This window comes from Heterodontus francisci, chromosome 5 (genome assembly GCF_036365525.1).
Source record: "Heterodontus francisci isolate sHetFra1 chromosome 5, sHetFra1.hap1, whole genome shotgun sequence".
NCBI classification, from domain to species: domain Eukaryota; kingdom Metazoa; phylum Chordata; class Chondrichthyes; order Heterodontiformes; family Heterodontidae; genus Heterodontus; species Heterodontus francisci.
The window spans coordinates 132,439,922-132,466,619 of record NC_090375.1 but is presented as its reverse complement, the minus strand read 5'-3'; the positions used below and the strand labels follow the sequence as shown (position 1 = coordinate 132,466,619).

The window sequence follows — 26,698 nt, the reverse complement described above, 5'->3', positions numbered from 1 at the left end:
ACTAATATAATTAGAATGTAATTAAAATGCTGGCAAACAAAACAGGTTTTTGAAGGCCTTTTCCTATTAGTTTGTATTGTGAAAGGAAAGCCACAGGCATTGATTTCACTTAACAACTAGCCACATTTTGTGTTGGAACATTTTCCTTTGCAACCAATGTATGTATATTTATTTTCATAATTTGGTTTCGATCGGTCAGCGTTACTGTAGCTTGCTCCATTACTTTCAGACTGCAGTGCATAAAATGGTACCCAATCTAATACCTATAAATAGCAGTTGGTAGTGCCATTTCAGCATGGACCCTCTTAAGTTAATATGAGTCAAATGCATATCAATTAGTGAAAAGAAAGACTTCCGTTTATATAGCGCTTTTCATGACCACTGATGTCTCTAAGTGCTTTACAGCCAATGAAGTACTTTTGAAGTGCAGTCACTGTTGTAACGTAGGAAACATGGCAGCCAAATTGCTGTTTGTGGGAGCTTGCTGTGCGCAATGATGACGATGACTGGAAAATGTTTTTTTGATGTTGATTGAGGGCTAAATATTGGCCAGGACACCAGAGATAACTTTCTTGCTCTTAGAAATAGTGTCATAGGATCTTCTACGTCCATCTAAAAGGTCAGACAGGGCCTTGGTTTAACGTCTTTCCTTAGTTGAAAAATAGTTTTTTAGAAACTAGCAATGATGAGGTATGGGATGGGTTTATTTAGACAAAAATATTGGGCACCTTTTGACTGAAAATAAAAGGATATGGTGCTTGCTGGCTGAATATTGAAAGGGTTTTCTTTTGTGCTGTGTAACTTTATAAATGTTGCTTTCTGTTTTGTGAGCAAAGGTAAGGATTAAGTACTAGTGGAATTGTCATGGTTTATGTGTGCTAGTTTTGCATAGGGGGATAAAGACCCAAGAATTTTTCAGTTTGAGGGAGATTTCCCTGCATAGTAGTGAAATCATAAGTCTCCTCATAAAGAAATCGTCCCATGGACAGAAAGTGTACATGCTCCTTTCATAGAGTACTCCAGCTTTGTATTTTGTAGTAACCGCTGTCTGGTGATATGTGTCAGCTATGGCTCAGTTGGTGGCACTCTGGCTTCTGAGTCAGAAGATTGTGGGTTCACATCCCACACCAGGATTTGAAGGTAAAAATCAAGGCTGACACTCCTGTGCAGTCCTGAGGGAGAGTAGTGCGCTGTTGGGAGGTGCTGTCTTTCAGATGAGACATTAAATGAGGCCTGATCAGCCTGCTTGAATGGATGTAAAATTTCCCATGCGCTATTTTGAAGAGGGGGGGGGTGGGTGGCGGGGTGGGGCGGCGGGGTTCCCAGGTGTTCTAGCCAATATTTATCCCTCAATCGGTATCAGAAAACATTACAATAGTAAATGCACTTCAAAAGCATGTCATTTAAAGCATTTTCGGACATCCTGAGGTCGTGAAAGGCACAATGTAAAAGCAAGACTTTTTTTCTTTTGGTACTTAACAGTTTTGTAGAATCGAAATCACTAGCAGTCCATAAATATATCACAATGGTAATGTATGCATTACAAAACTAAATGAAGAACATATTCGAAATAAAGTATCTGTCAGAATTTGTTTCTTGCTGAAATGTGTCACTCTAAGATGTCATCATGATGCAAGTAACTCTATTTTAAACAAAAAGTTCTGACATTTAATATAACTTGCACCTCTCTAAGATGTCACATAAATGCCGCATACCTCTTTGTTTCTAATCAGATGCCAATTATTCAGGGTTGGGGGAGACCCAAGATAATTGGAAAAAATGCAACCTGTTGCATTAACTTGGTCTGTTTAGTTTTTAGCCACTCCTTGGAATTTGATTTATTTTAATTTCGGATGCATGTATGTATAAGGACAGATGATGTGTATTGAGTAACCTATCTGCAGGATCAGTAAATGCAGTTTTAATGCAGTGCAATTTGCTTATGTTAGTAAAATCAGGACTCTGGGGAAGATGCTTTCATTATGGAAAGAATGTATTGCTGTTAGTTCAGCCATAACTGTTGCATTCTGAACCCTACTCCCTTTGCCTTCCTGTTAATAAGATATCTGTATATATTTATACATAGTTCTTTAGCGAAGTACTGGCTGTTTATAATTGAAGTACAGGATTTCATTACTGTCACTGCTGAGTTAAGTAAGACTTTCCCACAATATGGGCATTATTCTACAGTAAGGAAATCCAATCCTAATTATTAGAGACTATTGTAAGTAACTTGATGGCAGTATTGCCAGGTTTTGTGAAGGAGTTATACATTTTAGGGACCTGAACACTGTAGATGTTAAATTATGGTCTTTTTATAGTTACCTGCATAAATAACAACAGTTTCCTTGGAACAGGCAGTAACACATTTTCAGTACAACAAGGTAATTTTAATTGAGCATGGAACCATAATGCATGTAAATAATATAGTACAACATAAAATGTGAATGAATATTTAATGAGTTCTGCAAATTTGCAGTTTTAAAAGTAAGCTTTCTATAGTTTAAATTAGGAACTACCTGTAAATGTTATAATTTTCGCAAACATAAAAATGCGCAGGGGTGAAAGGTATGTGTACAAATCAGAATTTAGTTTAACTCTATACTTTTGGAATAGGGTAAGCAAAAGAATATACTCACCAAGATAATAACTGTAAGCTTTAATTAGTTTTCCCCATTGTCGCTTTACTCCCTATGTGAAAACGACATAGTTTCCATGAAGGATCTCGTTGTAATTTCAGAAAATGTTTATGTACAATGTGAAACCTGACCAAAAGCTCTTGTAAGAAGCTGTCAGTTGCTCCCAAGATTGATGAATTAACTGGCCTTCAAGCTAAGAATGTGACATTGCTACAGAAAATACTGAATTGTCACAGTGCTAATATTTTTTTATAAATGGAATAGTTTTCAAAGGGTAAATTTTGTGATTGGCAGTATAATTTTGCTGGTGGGATTTGATCTTGCAGCAACTATGCTGATCTTGCTGGAAGATTCCTACTCTCCATTGCTATCTTCCACATGGCCTTCTGAGTGGTAGCTTAACTTAACATGAATTTACGTGCACATAAGGGTTTTTTTTGCTGTCTTTTGAATATCCTGACCATTGGGTGCAAGTACTGGCTTGCATAGATTCTATCCATTCAGACTGAGCACTGAAGAGAAGGTGCAATTTTAAGTTAGTTTTTTTTCTCTGAATTTTGAGAGTTTTTCACTAGTTTTCAAGTCAAAAATAGAAAACATCTATTTCCAAGAACATGCAGCAGTTGAATCATGGTTTCCAGTGTTACAGCAAAACTAACTTAAGAGAAAGTCTTTTGAAGAGTTCTGTTGAATAGGATGATCCTTAAAATAGCAAGGATCTGTAAATTGGCTCAATGTTGATTTCATCTCTAGGAGCACTATGGCATTTATCTGGGTATTAGAGTCCTGTGATGTTTGGCAAGTTCCTGTTTGCTTAATGCTGGGGTTGTTTCAATAGCATCTCAATTACTGTATTTCATGCTTTTAAGTGGTAATGAACGTAGTGATGTGTTGTTGCCTCAATCTTCTTCATATAAAAGAAACTCTGCACTGAGATAAATTAAATCCACTTTTATTGTGCTACATGTGCACAATTCATGTGTGCCTTCTGCTTCCTGTAGGTAGTGATGCATTTTTGGTGTACTTCCAGGCTTTTCCTGTGGCAGAACTAAGTGAGAAGGCTCTCAGCTGTGTGTCAGTGGCAGTCTTCTGTGATTCAGGTGGTCGTCTGCCTCCTTCATCTTGGGTGATGAAGTGGCCCTGCAGCTACTTGCATCATGCTTGAAGCTTCAGTGGCTGTCTCGTCTTGTTAGTTTCCTAGCCCATCTTTTACCATTTGGTGAGGGGGTGGGCAGTAGGGTCCAACGTGACATCATTTTAACAGGCATCAACCATTTCTGTGCTGACTCCAAGCATATTTCTGTCAAAGGGCACCCTCTCAGCATGTCCAGTGATCTGCATGTAGTAGATATCTCGGCAGCAATGAGGGCAGAGAAACACGCATAAGCACTCTTACTTCAATCATCTAGCATGTTGAAACAGCAGAAGAGAGCATCTTGGGAGATTAGAACTGAAAATCCATAGTAGCAGCCTGAGCATTCACAAGAGGTTATCCAGCTTGACTTTGGGTCACTACCATTGGCCGCTGCATTGCAGATGACCCTAGATTTGCCCATGCTCCATGGTTCACTGCAGCTCTGCTAAATTATCATTGCACAGTTGCTGGAAGTTTGCACACTCTAATGACCGCAAAAATGTTGGTGTTGAAATAGCATTTTCTTTTTCAATGTTGAGTTTGTAAGGTCCAAATTCCAGGGCTCGGCAGCTGAGGAAGGATGCTGACTTGCCTGCCAGAAGGTTCTTGCTCTTCCACTGCCACCGTCTGCTACTCACTGCTGTTTTTGTGCATCACCAAGTACACCCACCTCAAACTGACTGGCGGATTTACCTTTGCAAGTACTTGTGATGGCTGAAATGAGGAACACAGGTACTGGCTGCTGAGAGCTGCAACTGCTGCTTGTGAGGCATCCGTAGAAAGCAGAGAAATGAGAGAATGTCAGCTGCATGACACCTCTTAAAATGTATGGGGGAGCTTTACCTGTCAGGCACTTGGTTGGCAGAACATGTAGACTGACTGCCTGGGAGGATGCAACAGGAGACTACTCTAGTTTTAACGGCAGGTCTCATTGAACTGGAGCTCATGAGCTGTCTGCCCAAAATGGGCATCCAAAGGCAGTTCACTGGGCTCTGACCAGCACGATATTGGGCACCAAGGTAAGTCTTTGGGATGTGGGGTTGAGAGTGTTTGGGGAATACGAAAGGTGGGGGGTGAGGGGTGGTGGTGATCCCAGGGTGGCAGCAGCTCATGCTATTATTCATATCGTCTCTTGGAACATTCCTTCAATGCTTGGTCCCACAAAACTAATTTGTGCTTTTGTTTTACTTAGCGTGGAGGGCCTCTGCTTTTGGTCCAGAAACTACTGAATGGAACATCCATGCTGGTTGCTCTGCCCAGTAAATGATAAAAATGGCTGTGGGAGGGACCTATCATATGTAATAGGGTCCTGATTAGCCGACATTCATGAGATTCCTACCTGATTCAGACTTATACATTTCTTTCGGAGACTACTGTATTATTCTAAAGATTACACTGTGGTATTTGAAGTGAATTATATGGGCGAGGGGGGGAATTGATCTGAATTGCCTTGTGGGAAACCATGGGATGACTTCATTGACTTTAGGTGGGTTAGGTAAAATTACCCCATGCTGTTTCGTCAGAATGCAGCAGGTGTTCAAAACCTCATTTTATTGTATATAATTTTGCCAAAGTTTGTACACATGTCTAAGCTGAGACAGCAAACAGTGCACGAAGCATAGGTTGAAGGATGAAGGCATGGCTGGGGCAGAGCTGACAAAACAATCGAAGTGTAACTAACTGAAAGATGAAAACCCAACATTTCCCACACATCTAAACCTTTTCAAAATTCCCAGTGGTGAGCTGTGATATTTTAAAGAAACTTTGGCTGGGTGATTCCTTTGAGATGCTTGTGCTGTGCTCCCTTTCATTTGCCAAGAGTGCGTAAATGGGGGTTTCTGCCAGTCTTCCGCAAAACAACGGCATCAGAGTGAGATGTTGAATCTTCTCTTTTTCAAAAAGAATCTCTTATTATACCAAGTTAGAAATAAATATTTTCTTGGGGATAGAACGTAGAGCTAAATGAAAAGATGCATCAGTAGAATGTCGGTCTAAATTTGTGGTTTAGGAAAAGAAAAAGTATTGACAAGCTGAAAAGGATATGAGCTTTTATTAAGTTAGATTTATAATTGCTTGCCTTATTAGTAGATATGACAAAATATATGAAGGTTTCCTTGCATTGCCTAATTCCCATATACTCGTTCTTAATGTGACCACCTGAAATATCTATTCAGATGACTGACTACCCAGCTCTGTTAAAATATCTGGATTCTAAGCTCCAGAAAACAACGAATGGCAATTTGTTCGCTTAGAACGGAAAATAAATTTATACTTTATATTAAAAAAATGTTTTTGTTTTCTTAGGATGCATCACCCTTTCTTGGAACTTTTTTTTAATTAAATCCTGGAAGCATCTATATTATGTTCACTTAATTTGTGAAAGCAACTGTCTCACTTTTATGCTGCTGGTTTTAAAATTGGTAAAGTGCTTTGGTTTCATATTTTGGTATATTATCAATAATAATCTGCGCAAACTAATCCAATACTTACAGAATGGATAAAATGCTTTGTTTAGGATGGCACTCATTATTTATGCGCAGATTGACGCACCTAAAATCTGCAGAATATGGTCCCAAAAATGTTGAGTCTTCAGTATCAAGCTGAAATTTGAACTTGTGCTGTGGGCCCTGATTTTGAGGTCAGCAGTGAAGCAATGGTGCTGACTGCTGACCTTGAAGAAAGATGCCCACAAGCATCTAGCGATCTCCGTGTTGTGGACTTCCTCGTTGCCGATGCCAGCTTAAATCTGGTGCCAAGTCAAGGGGACCTCCAGGCGTGCAGCAGCAGTGATGTCAGCAAGCAGGATAAGCAGCCAGTCACATTGAAGTATTCTCACTGTCAGCAAACCAGCAAGTTAAAAGCACTTATCTTTTATTTTTAATTTAAGTTTTCAGATAGCACAATAAATGATTGTTTAGATTGAGATAGAAGTTATAATAGTGTAAACCAGCTTTAAAAAAGATTTTATTACTTTATGAATATGTGGAATTTTTATAATTATGGGGAAATTTGACATTCCACAAATATAAAGTTAGCTTTTCAGGGCCAGTGAGGGTGTTTGGCAATAATTATGAAGCTAGTATGTTTTTAAAAGAAACGATTGCACCTCATTCAATATTGCACATTTTTTTCAAGGGTTTTACAGCAAGATGAACAGCGTCAGAGTGGAAGTTCTCATTAATTCATAGATTTCCCATTGATTGCAGTCTGCAGGGACTTCAACAGCACACCATCTAGAAAAGCATAGAATCACTGACAACTTTTAGATTTCCACGCTATTCTGCGCTTCTGCCAACTACAGAAGTTGCCTTCAGTTTTGGTGGATTAATGATGGCGAATGCTGGCAGTTTTGCCACGGTTACCACTGCAAATTCCGGTCCATTCTTTTAAATAATCAATTTTGTTGTTTCTCTGATGCCTGCATAAGATATGCGCTTGCTTAGATTACATATTTCAAGTATAAATGGCTAGCCCATGGAAATCTGTTCATAGAAAATTCAGGGCAGATAAAATGCTTTTGCCTATCATACAACATAGACTGGGAATTAAATGCTTATAATGGAGTTCTATTAGAGTGGTGGGAATTGATTTTTGTAACATGATACATCCTAAGAATTATAAAACAAACCAAGAACCAACATTTTAATATATGTCTACTACAACTTTGTATTCTTACAATGCTTGTCATATACTGAAAGAGGTCTTAGTGGAGGTTAAAAATAGACACCGATAAGGAGGGAAAAAGAAAAGTGAAAGTTTGTGTGAATGAAAGCATAGTCAAAGATCTTCAGGAGGCTTTTGAAAGCAGTAAAGGAGGCAGAGAGAGATAGGTGGTAAGGATGGGTGTTCCAGAGGGCAGGGCCATAGTGACTGAAAAAGTGGCTGTCTGTGGTGAAGCAGAAAATTGGTAGTCAATAGTAAGCTGCAGGAGTGAGGCACTAGCAGGAGGACATCACCTGAGATAGTCAGTTTTGAAGGCAAGGGCAAAGATTTGGTAAATTAATTTGCTGTGACGTGTGGGGGTGGATGGCAAGGATAGTAGTGATGGGAGTGCAGAACTTTGTGTGGGAGGTGATGTGGGTCTCAATTGCCTGAATGAGTTATAGTTTGTGGAAGTGGAGTATGAGATAGGACAAATGCTTAAGATGCTGATCTTTGACATGATAAAGATTTGGATTAGGGTTTCAGCAACAGTGGATTGGACAGAAGTAGGTGATGTTTTCAAGGTGGGAAAAAAGTCTGAAATTAAGTGGCTTCTCTAAGGAGAGATGTGGGGGAGGCGTTGTGCTCTTTTACTCTGGAGCTCATCAAGGCCTGATTTCAGTTCTTGATTAGTAGGTGCATAAATTGGTAACCGTTTTTGTGAGGTGTTTTTTCATTTGCCCCAGTGCGCTGATTTGATACCTAGAACATCAATCAAAAGTATTTCAGGTAGATTTTCATTTGCAGCATCTGGGCACTGAATATTACCTGGGTGCACCGCAGGGAAGAAGAAAATTGGGTGGGGAGGATGATGTGCCTGGTATAGAAACCAGCTGACCTTTCCTCCCATCATTTTAAGAAGGCATGTAAAGCAGGTTCTGTTTGGGATGTGCAAAACACTGCACTGGATTTTCCCTGTTGTTTGGGCAGTGCTTCAACCCAAGAGGTTAAGTTGAAACTGTATCCTTTAGTGTCTGTACCAAGAAAGTGTAAACTGATTTTCTCTAATGAATCTCTCTTCCAGGATTAATTTACAACCATGACAACGGAACCGGGCTCAGACTCTGAGTCAAAGCAGGATCAGGAACAGAAAGAAGCCTCTGAAAAAAAAGAGGCAGCAGCTGAACAACAGAAGAGCGTCGAGCATCAGCAGGAAGACGGTGTCGACGGGCCCCCTGCAGGAATTGGCAATTCTGAGACGAAGGAGCAGGCATGTCACATTTTTACATGGCCTCTTTAGATAAGTGAAGTCAGATGGAAGTTATTTTAAGCCTTAAAAAGTTCTCCATAATACTAGATCTTGGAGCTACTGTAATTGCAGTAAATGTGAGCTGGAAATGTGATGAATTCTGATTACAGCTGAATTTAAAACTGAAATTATCTTGTCCTGACACCATGTTACTGAAGTATCCGAGTTTGCTGTTGGCTTAGTGCTGTGAGCGTACTATGGACATTAAATCCTTACTGGCAGTTAGAAGGCTGATATGTCCTCAGGTTGTCAAGTTGGTGAGGTTTCTCAATGTGATATCAAACAGATGACTTCCATAATACGGCTTTAACTGTCCAGTGAAAATTTGTGAATATACGTAGCAGATAAAGTGGCTCCATTTGTGGCCTGTTTCAGGATGAATGGCCTTCAGAGTGTAAATGAAAATGGATAGAAAGTACTGTAAAATTCCCCTCATTTCATAATTTGTTATACCTGTAATCCACTTACTATTAGTGTAGACCATGTTCCGAGAAATAAGATTTTTTTTACAGTAATTAGTCATGTATCTCACCTCAGCACCTTCCTTTATCCATTAAACTTACAAATAAACAGCAGGTGGGATTGTGGACTTCACCCTGTTTGTAACATTTGTTGCTTGGTTGATATGCACATCTGTCCAAGTGATAGCCCCTTTTAGCTAGTTGGATGAGGAAATACTAAGGTCAGTAACTGGCTTAAAATCGGTAAAGCAAAACGCTGGACAGTTGGAGTGTCTGACTCAGCTGGACTTTAAATTTGAAGACAAAGTGCTTGTTTCTTTGAGACAATTTCTACAATTCCTCTAATTTTATGTTCTTAAAAGAAACTAACTTTTACTAAGCATAGGTGCTTCTTACTTTTAAGTTATCCAAATTTCTGGTCGAGGTTTCCCTTTCAATCTTCACCTGGTCTTACTGTGACAGGGTTTTATTTCAAATACAGTGTTTTTAGCTCTCCCTTGGTGAATCTTTGTTCCCCCGCTTTCCAATTATAAGACAAAGAAACCAGCACAAACTGGCTTTCTCGGGTTTAAAGAAGAAAAGTTGGAGTTTATGAAACTTAAACCTTGATTAGTTTAACGCCTAGGGATACACGCTGCACCCACACTGGCATGCATATGTGATACACACATGCAAATAGAGACAGAAAAGAGCAGAAGAAAAGTAAAGTGGAAAAGTTTGAGGCAATATTTGTAGAGTTGTGATTGGAAGTAGATCTTGCTTTTCGTTGGGGTCCAGTATTCTACTTAAACCTTGTTCACTGTCGGAGACTTTTCTCTCTTGGGGCTCGTGTGTCTTCAATGGGTTTTGGAGTTCCGTGAGAAAGAGATGGGAACGGACAGGCAGGAGAGGAGGTCTGCTTCAGTCCAGGAGCATTCTGCTTTCTGCAGGCTCTCTGTTCAAAACAGTACAATTCAGAAAAAAACCCAGACTGCCAAGCAGGTTAGTCATGTGACTAACTGGTTTGACCATGTCTGTTTGTGGATTGTATTGGAGCAGGGGATAGCTCCTTTGTTCCAAGCACGGCCTGTTAATATGCAAGAATGTCTTTCCAGCCAGGGGCCTGGAAATCCCTTGTCACAGGCCTTCTCCTCTGTCCAGCAACAATTTGAAATTTAATGTCCATGTAGCGAAATTAATGTGCCTCATTCTTGGCAGGTGGGGGCTTGCGTGACACCAATTTAAACCTGAATTTAGGTATTAAAGATATTTCCACATATTTGAACACCCCGCCCCCACCTGCCCTGGATATATGCTGCCAATTGTCATCTCTCTAACTGGTAGTTGTGGTTAGATTGTGGCCCGAGTCAGAGACCGATAGCTGCAGAGAGCAATTTGTACCTGATAAGGACAGTTTTATATTTTGAGCTATGGCTACAAACTGCATTTTCACTAATGAGTGAAGATCTGTGCATTAGTGCTTGCATGTATGCACAGAACCTCCGAGCTCCACTCCCACCAGGCAAATTATGTCTTTGGGGAAACAAGTGGCCACACTCTCAAATCATTTAAAGGCAAAATCTGCTTGAGTTTATAATCTGCTCAAGTAGTCTGTCAAACAGACCCCTCTGAGTTATTCACCAGGCAATGCCAAGCCCAAAAGGGATGAAATAGTTTCTCCAAGGGGTGGTTGCACTCTTGTGTTATTGAGTTCAGATCAGGATACTGGGTTTAGTTTCACTGTGAAGCTGAAACCATAACACAAATGTGATAGTACAACTGCACCCTAAATCACCCTTTTCTTCTCTTTCAGAAAACACCTTGCTTGCATCCGCTTTGTGTGATCTCTATGTGCATTGTGGCTTAGATTAGAAACTCTGCTTGTGAACTGGCTACAGATGCACATATTGTTTGTCATGTCATTTTTCTGTGTGAATATACCTCAACATTTTCTAATAGAATGTAGAAATGGAAGTTCACAGAATCACAGAATAATAGTGCAGAACAGGCCCTTCGGCCCATCGAGTCTGCACCGATGCATTAAAACATCTGACCTGTCTACCTAATCCCATTTGCCAGGACTAGGCCCATAGCCTTGAATGTTATGACGTGCCAAGTGCTCATCCAGGTACTTGTTAAAGGATGTGAGGCAACCTGCCTCTACCACCCTCCCAGGCAGGGCATTCCAGACCGTCACCACGCTCTGGGTAAAAAAAGTTCTTCCTCAAATCCCCCTTCAACCTCCTGCCCCTCACCTTAAACTTGTGACCCCTCGTAACTGACCCTTCAACTAAGGGGAACAGCTTCTCCCTATCCACCCTGTCCATGCCCCTCATAATCTTGTACACCATAATCTTGTAAAGATCTTCTCTGCTCCAGCGAAAACAACCCAAGCCTATCCAACCTCTCTTCATAGCTTAAATGTTCCATCCCAGGCAACATCCTGGTGAATCGCCTCTGCACCCCCTCCAATGCAATCACATCCTTCCTGTAATGTGGCGACTAGAATTGCACACAGTACTCCAGCTGTGGCCTTACCAAAGTTCTGTACAACTCCAACATGACCTCCCTGCTTTTGTAATCTATGCCTCGATTGATAAAGGCAAGTGTGCTATATGCCTTTTTCACCACCCTATTAACCTGCCCTTCTGCCTTCAGAGATCTATGGACAAACACGCCAAGGTCCCTTTGTTCCTCGGAACTTCCCAGTGTCCGGCCATTCCTTGAATATTTCCGTGTCACATTACTCCTTCCAAAGTGTATCACCTCACACTTTTCAGCGTTAAATTCCATCTGCCACTTTTCTGCCCATTTGACCATCCCGTCTATATCTTCCTGTAACCCAAGACACTCCACCTCACTGTTAACCACTCGGCCAATCTTTGTGTCATCCGCGAACTTACCGATCCTACCCCCGACATAGTCATCTATGTCGTTTATATAAATGACTAACAGTATGGGACCCAGTACAGATCCCTGTGGTATGCCACGGGACACCGGCTTCCAGTCACTAAAACAGCTGTCTGTCATCACTCTCTGTCTCCTACAGCTAAGCCAATTTTGAATCCACCTTATCAAGTTACCTTGTATCCCATGTGCATTTGCTTTCTTGATAAGTCTCCCATGTGGGACCTTGTCAAAGGCTTTGCTGAAATCCATGTAAACTACATCAACTGCAGTACCCTCATCTACACACCTGGTCACATGCTCAAAAAATACAATCAAATTTGTTAGGCATGAGCTCCCTCTGACAAAGCCATGCTGACTATTCCTAATCAAATTTTGCCCCTCCAAGTGGTGATAGATTCTCTCCTTCAGAATTTTCTCCAATAGTTTCCCTACCACTGACGTGAGACGCACTGGTCTGTAGTTCCCTGGCTTATCTCTACAACCTTTCTTAAATAGTGGGACCACATTAGCTGTTCTCCAGTCCTCTGGCACCTGCCCCGTGGCCAGAGAAGAATTAAAAATGAGGGTCAGAGCCCCTGCAATCTCCACCCTCGCCTCCCACAGCATCCTGGGACACAAATCGTCTGGACCTGGAGATTTTTCCACTTTCAAGCCTTCCAAAACCTCCACTACCTTGTCACTCCCTATGACAATTTGCTCAAGAACCTCACAGTCTCTCTCTCTAAGTTCCATATCTACATCCTCTTTCTCTTGGGTGAAGACAGATGCGAAGTATTCGTTCAACACCCTACCAATGTCCTCTGGCTCCACCCACAAATTTCCCCCTTGATCCCTAATGGGTCCTACTCTTTCCTTGGTTATCCTCTTCCCATTGATATACTTATAGAATATCTTGGGATTTTCACTACTTTAACTAGCCAGAGTTTTCTCAATTCCACTCTTTGCTCTCCTAATTGCTTTCTTAAGCTCCATCCTACGCTTTCTGTACTCCACTAATGCTTCCATTGATTTGCTCTCCTTGTATTTGCTGAAAGCCTCTCTTTGCCTTCTCATCGTACCCTGAATGTTTCTGGTCATCCATGGTTCTCTGGGCTAGTTGCTCCTACCTATTACCCTAGAGGGAACATGTTGGGCCTGTACCCTCCTCATTTCCTTTTTGAATGCCCCCCACTGCTCTTCTGTAGATTTCTCGACAAGTAACTCTTTCCAGTCTACCTTGGCCAGATCCTGCCTTATTTTACTAAAATTTGCTCTTCCCCCAATCCAAAACCTTTTTTTGCAGCTTGTCTATTTCTTTCTCCATAACAAGCTTAAATTGTACCATGTTGTGGTCGCTATCACCAAAATGCTCCCCCACCAATACATCAACCACCTGTCTGGCTTCATTCCCCAGAATTAGGTCCAGCACTGCACCCTCCCTTGTTGGATCCTCTACATATTGAGCTAAAGAGTTCTCCTGTATACATTTTAATAACTCCACTCCATCTGAGCCCTTAACACGATGACTATCCCAATTAATGTTGGGAAAGTTGAAATCACCTAATATTATTTTTACACACCTCTGCAAATTGCGCACATATTTGCTCCTCAAATCCCCGCTGACTGGGGGTCTATAATAACTTTGCCGCATTGCTAGGTGTTTATTTTGAAATGATGGATAAGTTAGATACAGGGAATGCATTCAGTGTGGTGTTTGTGGATGTTCAGAGGTGTTTGGATAAGGAGTCTCACAGAAGGCTTGTTACAAATCTCACATATTTCAAAGAAGTGACTAGATGTGTAGATGAGGGTAGGAGAGTTAATGTGGTCTACATGGACTTCAGTAAGGCTTTTAATAAGGTCCCGCATGGGAGATTGATTAAGAAGGTAAGAGCCTGTGGGATCCAGGGTAATTTGGCAAATTGGATCCAAAATTGGCTTAGTGGTAGAAGGTGATAGTCAAGGGTTGTTTTTGCGAGTGGAAGCCTGTGACCATTGGTGTACCTCAGGGATCGGTGCTGTGACCCTTACTGTTTGTAGTGTACATTAATGATTTAGACGTGAATATAGGCGGTATGATCAGTAAGTTCTCAAGTGACATGGAAATTAGTGGTGTTGTGGATAGTGAGTAGGAAAGCCTTAGATTCCAGGTCGATATAGATGGGCTGGTAAGATGGGCGGAGCAGTGGCAGATGGAATTTAATTCTGAGAAGTGTGGGGACTTTGGGAGGTCTAACAAGGCAAGGAAATATACAATGGATGGTAGGACCCCAGGGAGCACAGAGGGTCAGAGGGATCTTGGTGTACTTGTCCATAGATCACTGAAGGCAGCAGCACAGGTAGATAAGGTGGTTAGGAAGGCATACAGGATACTTCCCATTATTAGCCAAGGCATAGAATATAAGAGCAGGAGGTTATGTTCGAGCTGTATAAAATGCTGGTTAGGCCGCAGCTGGAGTACTGTGTACGGTTCTGGTCTTCACAGTGTGAAGGATGTGCTTGCACTGGAGAGGGTGCAGAGGAGATTCACCAGGATATTGCCTGGGCTGGAGCATTTCCGCTTTGAGGAGCGACTGGATAGGCTGGGGTTGTTTTCCTTGGAACGGAGAAGGCTGAGGGGGGACCTGATTGAGGTGTACAAAATTATGAGGGGCATTGAAAGGATAGATAGGAAGAAACTTTTTCCCTTAGCAGAGGGGTCAAGAACCAGAGGGCATAGATATAAGGTAAGGAGCAGGAGGTTTAGAGGGGATTTGAGGAAAATGTTTTCACCCAGAGGGTGGTTGGAATCTGGAACACACTGGCTGAAGGGGTGGTAGAGGCAGGAACCCTCACAACATTTAAGAAGTATTTGGATGAGCACTTGAAATTCCATAACATACAAGGCTACGGGCCAAGTGCGGGAAAATGGGATTAGATTGAATGGGTGCTTCATGGTCGGTGCAGACGCGTTGGGCCGAAGGGCCTGTTTCTGTGCTGTATAAATCTGTGACTCTTTATAAGAGATGTAGCAGCATGAATAGAAACTTGGATGACAAACAGAAAATACACTGCACATTGCTTGGATTGGAAAAGGGTTGAAATTAGTGCATTAGTGGGCAGTATTGGGTCTATTTTTGAGGTATTTGACATGGACATAGGGACCGGAATTTTACACCCATTCCCCCCCCCCCCCCCCCCGCCCCACTCGAATGGGTTGGGGGTGGTGGTGGCAAACACTGGCCCACCGGCCCCAGGCCAATCAAGGAGCTTAAGTGGCCAGTTAACGGCCACTTAAGGGCCTGTTCCTGCCTCCATGGGGATTTTACCCGTGGCCAGTTGGGGTGTCCAGGCCTGAGAAAAGCAGGCGGCTTTCTGATGGCTTGGGGGAGGGACCCTCCTGATCAGGCACCCTGTGCCCCAACCATCCTCAACACCCAACATGCCCTCTGTTCCGTGCCCCCCCCCCCCTCCCCCCACCAATCGACCACCCTGGCCTCACCAGGGCCTGACCGATCACCCCGGTGAAGCCCCAAAAACTTACTTTTTCCCAGCGTGTCCTTCCTCCTCTTGTTGATGCTGGGTTGCAGTCCCACCAGCGCTGCTGGGACTAAGAGTTGTCCACCCGCTGATTGGCTGGCAGCTCCATTAGCTCAGACCAATCAAGGGCCTGGGGACTGTAAAATGCAGTCCGGATCCCCGGGCCAGGCAGAGACGGGTTCGCCACCGACTGTTCAGTTGGTGGACGGCTCCCGTCCGACGAAAGTAGAATTCCGGCCACAGAGTACAAAATTGATATTTGATGATCTCACAAAAGTAGGGTGGATTTAGCAAACATTTTTTGTTTTTATTAATAGGACCATAGAGTTGAATAATAAAGTGGTACAAGCCAATGTTTAGGCCATCGTTAAAGTAGTATGAGCTAGTTTGGCCACCCTATTATAGAAACAACATAAAAGCATCCAGCATGTGTATTGTAGATTCTCCAAGGTAATATCAGGGATGAGAAACTAATTTTCAGGAGCGACTTTTAATGCTGGAACTACATCTACTGGACCAGAGTGGGCTAACAGGGTATTTAGAGTCATAGAATGATGCAACACAGAAGGAGGCCATTTGATCCATAGCGCCTGTACTGGATTTAAATTCCAGCTGAGTCAAACTCTTCAGCCTGCCTGTTTGTTGCTTCACTGGTTCTCAGCAGCTACTGACTTCAGTGTTTCCTTATCCAATTAGAAAATGTTGCTACCCTTTGAATAGATGTGCACATCAACTGAGTCATAGATGTTGCAACTGGGGTGAAGTCTACCAACCCACTTGATGTTCAGGTGGTAATTTTAATGATAAAGGAAGGTGGTGAGGTGGGATGCAAAATTAATTTGTTCTTATAGCATGGTCTACACTATCAATAATAGAGTACATGTATCATAGATTATGAAATTAAGATTGTTTAATTAACTTTTTTAAAATGATGTGTTTTAATACCATGCGTAGGGAACAACTATTTCTTGTTGGGTAATCAATAACAAGGCCTTATCAATTTAAAATTGTCCCTAAGCAAATCAAGAGAAAGGTTGCATCTTTTAAGGGAAAAGTGAATAAACATTTGAAGCAGAGGAAGATAGTGGGCTATGGGAGAGAGTAGGACGATGGAATAATTTTAGATTGCTCGAGCAAAAAGCTGGCACAGGCAAGATGGGTTGCATGATTTGTATCTGCTGTATGTGATTCTATTTGTAAACTTAGTAAATTTAGTTTCTTAGATTTTTTGCAGTTAAATGTTATCTGTGAAGAAAAAGCTACATGGCACCATATTGTTTGTGGTAAACTTTTAGATGCTGTATGTAACGTGTTCTTATGAGACTAATCAGTTGATCCTATCATTAGATTGGTGAACGAGAAAAGGAGGCAGACGGAGCTTCTGGTAAAGTTACTGTGGGTCAGCAGGACGACCACCAGACTGAGGACGACAAACTCTCCCAAAAATCCTCTTCGAGCAAGTTATCTAAATCTCCTCTGAAAGCTGTAAAAAAGCCAAAGAACATGCTGTGCAAAGTGACCCTTCTGGACGGCTCTGAACCCACATGTGAAGTTGAGGTAAGGAGACTGACAACATCCTCATTAGAAACCTGTTCTGAATTCTCTCTTTTTTGAGAACATACTGTCCTAAAAGCTATAAATGGAAATAGTTTATATTTGCTGCTGTGGCTCCTACTGGTAACCTGTTTCAGGCATTAAATCAGATATTTTGTCCCTGATGCAACATCCAGAAGTTCTATTCCAAAGCTCTATAGCTAATTCTAAAAGCAATTCTAAAACATGATAAAAGGATGACTGAAACATACCATTTTACAGCTACTTCAAAGATTTACTGGGGGATACTAATGTGCTGCTCGGAATAATTTGCAGTGTTGTTAGGTTAGTGGCAGCTGGTGCTTTGAGGGGTGCTGTATGAAAGAGTAAGTCTCTTGCCAAATATATCTGTATAAACAATCAATGGATTTTTAATGACCTTGTATTTATAAATGTGCTGAAAACAGTTGAGAATAGGAAATCTACAGGAGACAATTGAGACATTAAGCTGTGTAAATGGCTCTCTGATGTAAATGAGGTATTCTCATTAGTGAAGAATTTTACTCGATGTAACATCAGTGGTAAAACGAGTAACATTTTATAAAATGTCAGCATAATTTTCTCTTTAAACATGCAAATCGTGTCAAACAGTGTCAAGATATGATTGTAGTTGATTAAGCCAGAAGCAAATTTCCTTATGTTAAAGAATACAACTTTTGATTGTGCAATAGCAAGAAAAGTGTGGTGAGTCTTTTTTGTATCTTCAAATTAGTTGAAAAAAATATATTTTCTTTACTCCCTCTCTTTATAATGTTGCTGCTTCCTCTTCCCTGCCCCCCCTGCCATAGTAGTTTGAAATAGTGTAAGAGAGAGAGTGTGAAATTCTGTGCACAACTGGCACCTCCTGGCCAAAAAAGAAAAAAAAGTACCTTTGTATCTGCTGTGGTGTAGTGGGTAGCACTCTTGCCTCTGAATCAGAAGGTTGTGGGTTCAAGTCCCACTCCAGGACTTGAGCACAAAAATCAAGACTGACACTCCAGTGCATTACTGAGGGTGTGCTGCACTGTCAGAGGTGCCATCTTTCAGATGGGATGTTAAACCAAGGCCCTGTCTGACCCCTCAGGTGAATATAAAAGATCCCATGGTACTATTTTGAAGAAGAACAAAGATAATTACAACACAGGAACAGGCCCTTCGGCCCTCCAAGCCTGCGCCGATCCAGATCCTCTCTCTAAACATGTCGCCTATTTTCTAAGGTTCTGTATCTCTTTTCTTCCTGCCCATTCATGTATCTGTCTAGATACATCTTAAAAGACTCCATCGTGCCCGCATCTACCACCTCCGCTGGCAATGCGTTCCAGGTGCCCACCACCCTCTGCGTAAAGAACTTTCCACGCATATCCCCCCTAAACTTTTCCCCTTTCACTTTGAACTCGTGTCCTCTAGTAATTGAAACCCCCACTCTGGGAAGAAGCCTCTTGCTATCCACCCTGTCTATACCTCTCATGATTTTGTACACCTCAATCAGGTCCCCCCTCAACCTCCGTCTTTCTAATGAAAATAATCCTAATCTACTCAACCTCTCTTCATAGCTAGCGCCCTCCATACCAGGCAACATCCTGGTGAACCTCCTCTGCACCCTCTCCAAAGCATCCACATCCTTTTGATAATGTGGCGACCAGAACTGTACGCAGTATTCCAAATGCGGCCGAACCAAAGTCCTATACAACTGTAACATGACCTGCCAACTCTTGTACTCAATGCCCCGTCCGATGAAGGAAAGCATGCCGTATGCCTTCTTGACCACTCTATTTACCTGCGTTGCCACCTTCAGGGAACAGTGGACCTGAACACCCAAATCTCTCTGGACATCAATTTTCCCCAGGACTTTTCCATTTACTGTATAGTTCACTCTTGAATTGGATCTTCCAAAATGCATCACCTCGCATTTGCCCTGATTGAACTCCATCTGCCATTTCTCTGCCCAACTCTCCAATCTATCTATATTCTGCTGTATTCTCTGACAGTCCCCTTCACTATCTGCTACTCCACCAATCTTAGTGTCGTTTGCAAACTTGCTAATCAGTCCACCTATACTTTCCTCCAAATCATTAATGTATATCACAAACAACAGTGGTCCCAGCACGGATCCCTGTGGAACACCACTGGTCACACGTCTCCATTTTGAGAAACTCCCTTCTACTGCTACTCTCTGTCTCCTGTTGCCCAGCCAGTTCTTTATCCATCTAGCTAGTACACCTTGGACCCCAAGCGCCTTCACTTTCTCCATCAGCCTGCCATGGGGAACCTTATCAAACGCCTTACTGAAGTCCATGTATATGACATCGACAGCCCTTCCCTCATCAATCAACTTTGTCACTTCCTCAAAGAATTCTATTAAGTTGGTAAGACATGACCTTCCCTGCACAAAACCATGTTGCCTATCACTGATGAGCCCATTTTCTTCCAAATGGGAATAGATCCTATCCCTCAGTATCTTCTCTAGCAGCTTCCCTACCACTGCTGTCAGGCTCACCGGTCTATAATTACCTGGATTATCCCTGCTACCCTTCTTAAACAAGGGGACAACATTAGCAATTCTCCAGTCCTCCGGGACCTCACCCGTGTTTAAGGATGCTGCAAAGATATCTGTTAAGGCCCCAGCTATTTCCTCTCTCGCTTCCCTCAGTAACCTGGGATAGATCCCATCCGGACCTGGGGACTTGTCCACCTTAATGCCCTTTAGAATACCCAACACTTCCTCCCTCCTTATGCCGACTTGACCTAGAGTAATCAAACATCTGTTCCTAACCTCAACATCCGTCATGTCCCTCTCCTCGGTGAATACCGATGCAAAGTACTCGTTTAGAATCTCACCCATTTTCTCTGAGTCCAAGCATAACATTCCTCCTTTGTCCTTTAGTGGGCCAATCCTTTCTCTAGTTACCCTCTTTCTCCTTATATATGAATAAAAGGCTTTGGGATTTTCCTTAACCTTGTAGGGTAGGGGAGATATCCTTGGTGTCCAGTATTTATTGGGGGGGGGGATGGGAAAGTGGAGTTGAGGCCACGTATTGAATGGCAGAGCAGGCTCGAGGAGCCAAATGGCCTACACCTGCTCCTGTTTCTGATGTACTTATGCTTGCATCTATATCGCCTTGCTGCTGTTGTCTTGAGTTTGTTATTCGTTCTTCGGATGTGGGTGGCACTAGCAAGGTCAGCATTTAGCACCCATATCTAGTTATCCTTGAGAAGATGCTGATGAACCTTCTCAAATAAGTGAATGTGAGTGAAAACAGCTCTGGATCCAAATTCACAGCATTCTGATTAGGAGTCAAACAGAACCAGGAAAATGACTGGACTGTTCAGGACTCCAGCCAGATCTTTTAGTAAGTTGGCAGAGGTTCATAGGTTGTGTTATGTCCAATTGAATGAGCCACGTCAGCTTTCCAGATCAAAAATGCAACCTTTGGAAATATCAAGGTACTTCGGGTATTTGTTATACTGTGTTCTTGCATTTATGTAGTGCCTTTAATGGCCTTTGTATATCTCAAACACTAAACAAAGTCACTGTTGTAATGTAGGGAAATACAGTGGCCAATTTGCACACAGCAAGGTTCTACAAACTTCAGTGAGCTAAATGAGTGATAATCTATTATGTTTGAGGGCTAAATTTGGCCAGGACACCAGGAGAACTCTCCTGCTCATCTTCCAATAGTGCAATGGGATCTTTTGCATCCATCTGGAGGCCAGATGGGACATCAGTATAACTTCTCAGACAGTACAGCACTACTTCAGGCTAGATTAGGCACTCAAGTCTCTTAGCTGTTATGAGGGTTTCCTTTTTTTGTTAAAATTTGAGAATTTATATTTTAAAACTGAAAAGAGATTCCATAAATGCTGGAACTATAAATAGTTATTGGAAAGTTGGGACTGAGAGTGGAACTGTAAACAGTTACTAGAAGGCATCTGTTTTCAAATAAAAGTCCAGCAGGAATTGTTTTGGTTTGGAGAGATGTTTGCAGAGAAGTGACAGACCACGATTTATAGACACACAAACAAGCAATGCTGGAAATACTCAGCAGGTCTGGCAGCATCTGTGGAGAGAGAAACAGAGTTAACGTTTCAGGTCAGTGACTTGATGTCATAAGACTGGATTTCTGGAAGGTTTTGATTTCAATTTGAACTGTTAAAGACAGTTTGCTTATTGACCTGCCAGGAGACTACCAGCCCATCTCTTGAAAAGGAATCATGCATCAAGAGTGTTCCTATTTTCTTCCTGTATTTGAAGAATCTGTGCATCTTTGAAGACATCCGTGGGAAGAAAACAGTGTTACTGCCTCCCTGCGGTAAGAGTTATTTGGAGCCTTCTGTAGCTGCATCTCTTGGAAAGCCTACCCAAACTGATCATCAATATCGCCTGGAGAGAACTGTTCTAGGAAGATCCCATTGGTAGCCATCGACACCTTTTGGGACACCTCACCAAAACAAAGGACATCTTTCCATACCTTCCTTTCAGCCTGAGTGTTTTTTTTGAATATTCCTTCTATTTATTTGTAACAGCAGTGAACAAAAATTTATTTTCCCCCTCTTTCTCCCCCCCCCCCCCCCCCCACCGTTAACTGGTTGTGTGTGTAAGGGCTAGGATAAATAAGGGACTTTAATGTTTCAAGTTGTGTGTATGTTCTTCATTACTGGTTAAAACTTGGTTTATAATAAGTGATAATTTTATTAAAGAAACCTGGTTGATGTGCTTTATTCTGGGGGGAAAATAGAGTGCATAATCGTCTGTTTCGGTAAACGGGAAAATTTAAATACCCGCCTCGGTCGTAAGATAACTGAGACTTGAACCCTGACTTCCTGGTTCGATTGTATGTTTACTAGCATTAAACCAAAGCTGACTTCAATATTCTAACCCTTTTATATAGAAAATTGAATATAATGGAGCTCCAGTATGTTATCCAGCGGTCTTCAAATTTTTTTTGCATGATTTAGGTCTTCAGATCTTCAAGCTGTTTACTTTGTATAAATTAAAAAAAAGTCTGCAGCATGAGTACTTTGATGCAATTCATTTTATAAATCTGTTTGAAAACCATTTCACATAGCCCACTAGAGAAAATAATCAAGTTCTACATTATTCATTAATGTTGGTGCGATGTCTAAATCTTGCAATTTATAAAGGTTGGATGGATAAAGATCGTTATATGATGGGATTTCTGAAAGTATTTAGGGGAGTATAACATACCAGAAGGAAGCTTGAACTTTAAGATTTGGTGCAAATAATGTGATAAATTAATTTATCTTTTAATATGTATTCGTATGAATAATAAAAGTCCACCTGTTAATGTCGCTCCATGAATTTCTAATGGCGCAGGTACAATGTATTACTGGCTGGACTTACTGCTTGTTGGTAATTATCTTGCAAATTTTAGAAATTAGTCTTGAGCAGAGTGAGATTTGTCTTGTGCAGTAGAAGCGCTGGTATTTGTTGAAATGGCCAATCTGTGTCCCATGTTAGAGTTTTGAGCTGTTATGTAAAATAATGCTTTAGGACATCAGGATTATTGTAGTGAAAATTACCTTCTTTACTTGAAATAAATACTGATGTTTCAAGGCAGTACTGTATTGGTAGCTATCTTTTTAACCAGAAAATGTTTTGCTTGGTTTCAGTGGGTTTTGTTGAAAACCTTTTAAGCCATTCCTTTAAGTAATTCAGAACGTATTCCACAGCATCTGAGAGAGCCAACTCTGACTCAGTGACATGTTCTGTTAGAAACCAATTCAAAGTAGTCACCATTTATTCAATAAGATAACCATAGATGTCCATCACAGAACCATCCTTCACTATGTAACTAAACGTAATCTTGACTGCACAGTATGTTTGAATTTTGTACTGTTGCTGTCTGAATTGATTGGTTACCTACTGCTCTATGTAAAAGTGGGTGCGAATGTATTTGGAGGAAGATGCATAGCCGGCTGAAGTTGGGCAGAATCAACTCGGATTTATGAAAGGGATATCATGTTTGACAAATCTGTTGGAGCTTTTTGAGGTTGTAACTAGTAGGGTGGATGAGTATATTTGGATTATCAAAAAACATTGAATAAGGTGCTGCAGATGAGGTTGTTAGACAAAATCAAGGCTCGTGATTGGGGGTAATAGTGTGGATTAAGGATTGATTAATGGACAGAAAACGGAGTCAGAATAAACAGATCATTTTCAATTTTGAAGGCTGTAACTAGTGAGGTGCTGCAAGGATCAGAGTTTGGGCTTCAGCTGTTTAGTCTATATCAATGTCTTGGTTGAGGGGATTGAGTTTAACACATGCAAGTTTGCTGACAATACAAAGTTAGGTGGAAAAGGAAGCTGTGAGGAGGACACAAAGAGGCTGCAAAAAGATTTAGACAGCTTGAGTGAGTGGGCAAAAATGTGGCAGATAGAATATAATATGGAGAAATGTGAAGTTTCTCACTTTGGAAGCACAAATCGAAAAGCAGAATAATTTTTGAAAGGTGAGAAATTATAAAGTTTTGCTACTCAGGGGGATCTGGTTCCCCTTGTACATGAATCACAAAGTTAGCATGCAGGTACACCAAGCAATTAGCAAAGCAATTAGTGTGTGAGCCTTTATTACAAAGGGATTGGAATATGAGTGTTAAAAAAGTCTTAGTGTAACTGCATATGGTCTTGGTTAGACCACACCTGGAGTACTGTGTACACTTACCCAAGGCAGTTATAGTAAACCTTTATAATCTTTTATTTAAAAAAAACTGATTTGGCATCACCTGGGGTATTGTGACCAGTTCTGGGTACCACACTTTAGGAAAGATGTTAAGGCATTAGAGAGGGTACAGAAAAGATTCATTGGAGTGGTTTCCAGGGATGAGGAACTTCATTTGCATAGATAGGTTGGAAAAGCTGGGTCTGTTCTCCTTGGAGAAGAGGAGATTTGATAGAGGTGTTCAAAATCATGAGGGGTCTGGACAGAGTGGGAAACTATTCCCATTGGCCAAAGGATCCAGAACCAGAGGACTGATTTAAGTTAATTGGCAAAAGATGCAACAGCGACATGAGGAAAAACTTTTTTTACACATCAAGTGTTTAGGATCTGGATTGCACTGCTTGGGTGTGTGTTGGAGGCCGATTCAATTGAGACCATCAAAAAATTACTGGATAATTATCTGAAGAGAGAAAATTTGCAGAGTTATGAGGAAAAGGCAGGGGTGTGGGATTAGGTGAGTTGCTGTTGCAGAGAGCCGGCATAGACAAGATGGACCGAAACATCACTTTATGTGTTGCAACCATTCTGTTCAATGGAAGAATATACTGCCTTAGTGGAAGTACAATGGAGATTCACTAGACTGGTTCCTGAGATGGGATTGTCGGATGAGGAGAGTTTGAGTAGACTAGGCCTATATTCCTTAGAGTTCAGAAGGGTGAGAGGTGATCTCATAGGAACATGGAAAATTTTTAAGGGCTTAAGCGGCTTGATGGGGTAGATGCTGGGAGGATGTCACCCCTGGCTGTGGAGTCTAGAACTAGAGGGATACAGTCTCAGAATAAGGTGTCAGCCATTTACGACTGAAAGGAGAAATTTCTTCACTCAGAGGGTGGTGAACCTTTTTGGAGTTCTCTATCCCAGAGAACAGTGGATGAGTACATTCAAATCAATGATCGATAGATTTTTGGATACGAAAGGAATTGAGAGATATTGGGATAGTGCAGGAAAGTGTCGCTGAGGTAGATCAACCATGATCTTATTGAATGGTGGAGCTGGCTTGAGGGGCCGAATGGCCGCCTTCTGTTGTATTTCTTAAGTTTTTAATGGAAGGAAACTTGACGCCTCTGCCTGGTCTGGCCTACATATCACTCCAGTCCCATACTACGCAGTTGACTGTAATGTCCTCTGAAGTGGCCTAGCAATGATTCTGTTTTTTTAAAATTGCCATCGAGAAGACAGCCTGCTACTGGCTTCTCAAGGCAGCTAGAGATATGGAGTAATTGTGACCTTGCCAGCATTGTCCGCATCTAAAGAACAACTTTTTTAAAAAGAAAAGTGAATTTGAAATGGAAGTTATATTATCAAGATATGGATCTTTGAGTCCTGAGCCATTTTCTGTATTTCTCTCTGACTGCATAATTGTGAGTGCATATTTAAATTTTATATTATATTCCTGCTAACCTGCATATATCTCAAGTTGCTGAAATCTTGGTGTTTTGCTTTTTGACTTATCCACAAGTGAGGCAGCAGCACTAAAAAGAGTCCCTTGGCAACGTTTGCACCCACAAAATTCAAGCAGGATAAATCGGCAAATAAGTGTAGCACAAATAACAACTTGCCTGGATGTCCATGGCTGGATTGCTAGAGGAGGGGTTCATATGGCTTAATGGTTGCAGTTTGGACACCTATTCTATGGTCACTGAAATTGAAATTGATTCAGACTAGCTTTATGTTTTAACTTTTCTTGATGAATAATACCAGAACTGTACTGTGTAAAATTAACGGATTCTCTTAGACTTGTATTTTACAAGGAAAAAGACACAATTCAGCTTAATGTTTCTTCTGGGGCAATGGCATGGGCTGCTGCTAGCAATAAATGAGCTTAGTTTTTAATGCATTTTCTGTTTCTATTTTAGGTTCCAGCACCTGTGGTATTTGTTTCCCTGCCAAAAAACCCTCCGTCAGTTCTCTTCCAGTTGATGGGTGGTCTCCAGGCCACATATTTGCACTGCTGCAACGAATGGTCAAAATGCAGAGTGCCAGTACCACACTCCCACCCACCCACTTCTCCTCACCCACCCCCCATCCGACCCATGCTGGTATTCTGGCTGTATTTTGTGCCGGAAATACTGATAGTGTCTGGGAAAGGAGAGGATTTGAGAAGTCCAGTCCTTAAGCTCAGTGTGGAATGGGTTGTAAGGACTAGAATTCCTTTTTCTTTGTTTTGCAACTTAGTCTGCAGGTCTTAATCACTGGACTGGGGTCCTGGCTCATGGAAGCCCAAACTGGTAACCCATTGCCACTAGAATAAACAGCAATGAGGAATGGATTTGTCTAACAATCGCTATTATCAGCAGAATACTTTTGATAGCTAATTAAGAAGATAAAGTTGTAAAAGAAGATGTGTTTGAATAGATTGTGTTCTGGCGACAGTACAGTTACAATGTTTCAGTAATTTACAGTAAATACTGAATTGCCACAGTGGTAGGACATGGATTTGTATTCCACATGTAATTCAAACTGTCAAATGTGTACCAAGCGAAGATAAGGAGCTTGCTCCACAGGGAGGGAATAGATTCAAGTAAATTGGCAGGCAAGTCTATCTGGGCTGATCTTATACCAGTCGTCGCACCTGGATTGATGGCATAACTGTGAGAGAGTGAGCAATAAAATGTTTTCCTGCTCTTATTCAGGGAATGTAAGTTCACCTGAAAGGGGATTTTAACTTCCCCACCTTGTGTAAACTGGTTGGGGTGGACAAGGGAAATTACCCCCTTCATTCCGTTTCATGGGGATCTTAAAGCATATGTTTTTGGCAGCAGATGAACCCTCTGCCGAAATTTGGTAGGAGTCTCATTCATATATGCATATTA

At 41.5% G+C, this 26,698-nt stretch overlaps 1 protein-coding gene across 2 annotated transcripts in view; it reads left to right on the top strand.

Annotated features, from left to right (window-relative positions):
• Positions 1-26,698, top strand: part of LOC137370056 (band 4.1-like protein 3) — a 384,274-nt gene that overhangs the window by 220,103 nt on the left and 137,473 nt on the right. The window contains exons 3-4 of one of the 2 annotated variants that reach the window (XM_068032108.1): positions 8,538-8,686; positions 16,921-17,130. In XM_068032108.1, the coding sequence (XP_067888209.1) occupies positions 17,077-17,130 (54 nt within the window). In that variant the 5' untranslated portion in view covers positions 8,538-8,686; positions 16,921-17,076. Of the gene's footprint in view, positions 1-8,500; positions 8,687-16,920; positions 17,131-26,698 lie in introns of both variants that reach the window. The other variant, XM_068032109.1, reaches the window with a different exon arrangement.